The sequence below is a fragment of the Egretta garzetta genome, unplaced genomic scaffold (genome assembly GCF_000687185.1).
Source record: "Egretta garzetta isolate BGI_Z169 unplaced genomic scaffold, ASM68718v1 scaffold105, whole genome shotgun sequence".
Classification (NCBI taxonomy): domain Eukaryota; kingdom Metazoa; phylum Chordata; class Aves; order Pelecaniformes; family Ardeidae; genus Egretta; species Egretta garzetta.
Window position 1 is genome coordinate 333,611 of NW_009259598.1, and position 1,245 is coordinate 334,855.

At 65.5% G+C, this 1,245-nt stretch overlaps 1 protein-coding gene across 1 annotated transcript in view; it reads left to right on the forward strand.

Moving 5' to 3' along the window:
- Positions 1-1,173: 1,173 nt before the first annotated feature.
- CLPS (colipase) overlaps positions 1,174-1,245 on the forward strand; it is a 1,192-nt gene continuing 1,120 nt past the window's right edge. The window contains exon 1 of the mRNA XM_009638237.1: positions 1,174-1,221. Within this exon, the coding sequence (XP_009636532.1) occupies positions 1,174-1,221 (48 nt within the window). The remainder of the gene's footprint in view (positions 1,222-1,245) is intronic.

Sequence of the window (1,245 nt, forward strand, 5' to 3'; positions counted from 1 at the left end):
TGCATCATTGGGGTGGGGGGGCTGTGGGCCCCTGGACCCCCCCTCAGCTCCATGGCTGGCTGGAGCTGCAGGCAGGGAGGGAACCATCCCCACAGCCCTGCTGCAGAAAGGAAAGGGCTCATCCTGCTGCCAGGACACCCTGGGGCATCAGCCAGCACCTGGGGCAGGGCTGGGGCTCTGCTTGGCTCCGTGTCCTGGCTGCCAGAGGCGCGTGGGCAGCCCTGGAGCCTGCCCTGACGGGCCGTGGGCACTTGTGGCCACCTTGGGACCTTTCTCCAGGAGCCATCCCAAGGGACCGCAGAGGCTCAGCTCCTGCCCTGGGGTCCAGGTGCCATGTGCCAGCGTGCCAGGCACCCCACAGCCAGGGCCAGCCTCAGCGTCACCCCTGCGGCCACCGAAGGCCAGGGCTGCCCGGGTGTTAATCATTGCCGAGAGCAGTCAGGCCAGCGCGGGTGCAAAAAGCTGTGCTGTTCCCAGGGCTCTTTTCCTTTTATCGGCCGCATCCCCCAAGCACTGAAACACTGAGAGCGAATTATCTGGCAGGGCAGGGTGCGGTGGTGGCCCGTGGGATGGGAATATGGGTGGGCTCCGGAGCACTGAGTGAGGCCAGCAGGATGCTAGCAGGGGGGTGGGCTCGCTCCTGCCAAGCTTTGGGCTTTCTCAAGTGGATTTCTTGGTGTCTGTGATCATAACGTCCGAGTGATGGAGGATCTGGGGGTGGGCGCTTTGCCACAGAGCGGCACCGGCTCTCGCTTTGTCCATGAACCCACCAGCAGCGCCCAGCAAGGAGGGTGGCTCGGAGAACCCCAGCTCCACGGCTCCCTGCAGCCAGGGTGAAGGAGAGGAGAGAGGACTGGAATTCCCCTCCGCGGGAAGCGCAGGAGTGCCATTACTTCACGTTCACTTTGGCCAAAGGAGCTGCCAAAGGGCAGGCTGGCATCGCCGATGAGGAATGGTGACCTGGGGACAGGGCGAGGCGTCTCCACCATGGCACTGCCTGGCAGAGTGGGCATCGCTGTTTGGGCATCGCTGTTTTCCAGCCCTGGGCAGGGCGTCGCGGCGCTGCCCCAATGCCACGGGTTGGAGTGTGATAGGAGCAGCCACATCAGCTGATGGAAACGCCTGCTATAAAGCGCCCACCGGCCCCGTGGCGGAGGCACGAGCGAGCCCACCATGGCCAACGCGCTGCCCCCCCGCCTGTTCCTGGCCCTCCTGCTCCTGGCCCTCGCCCTGGCTGACCCGCCC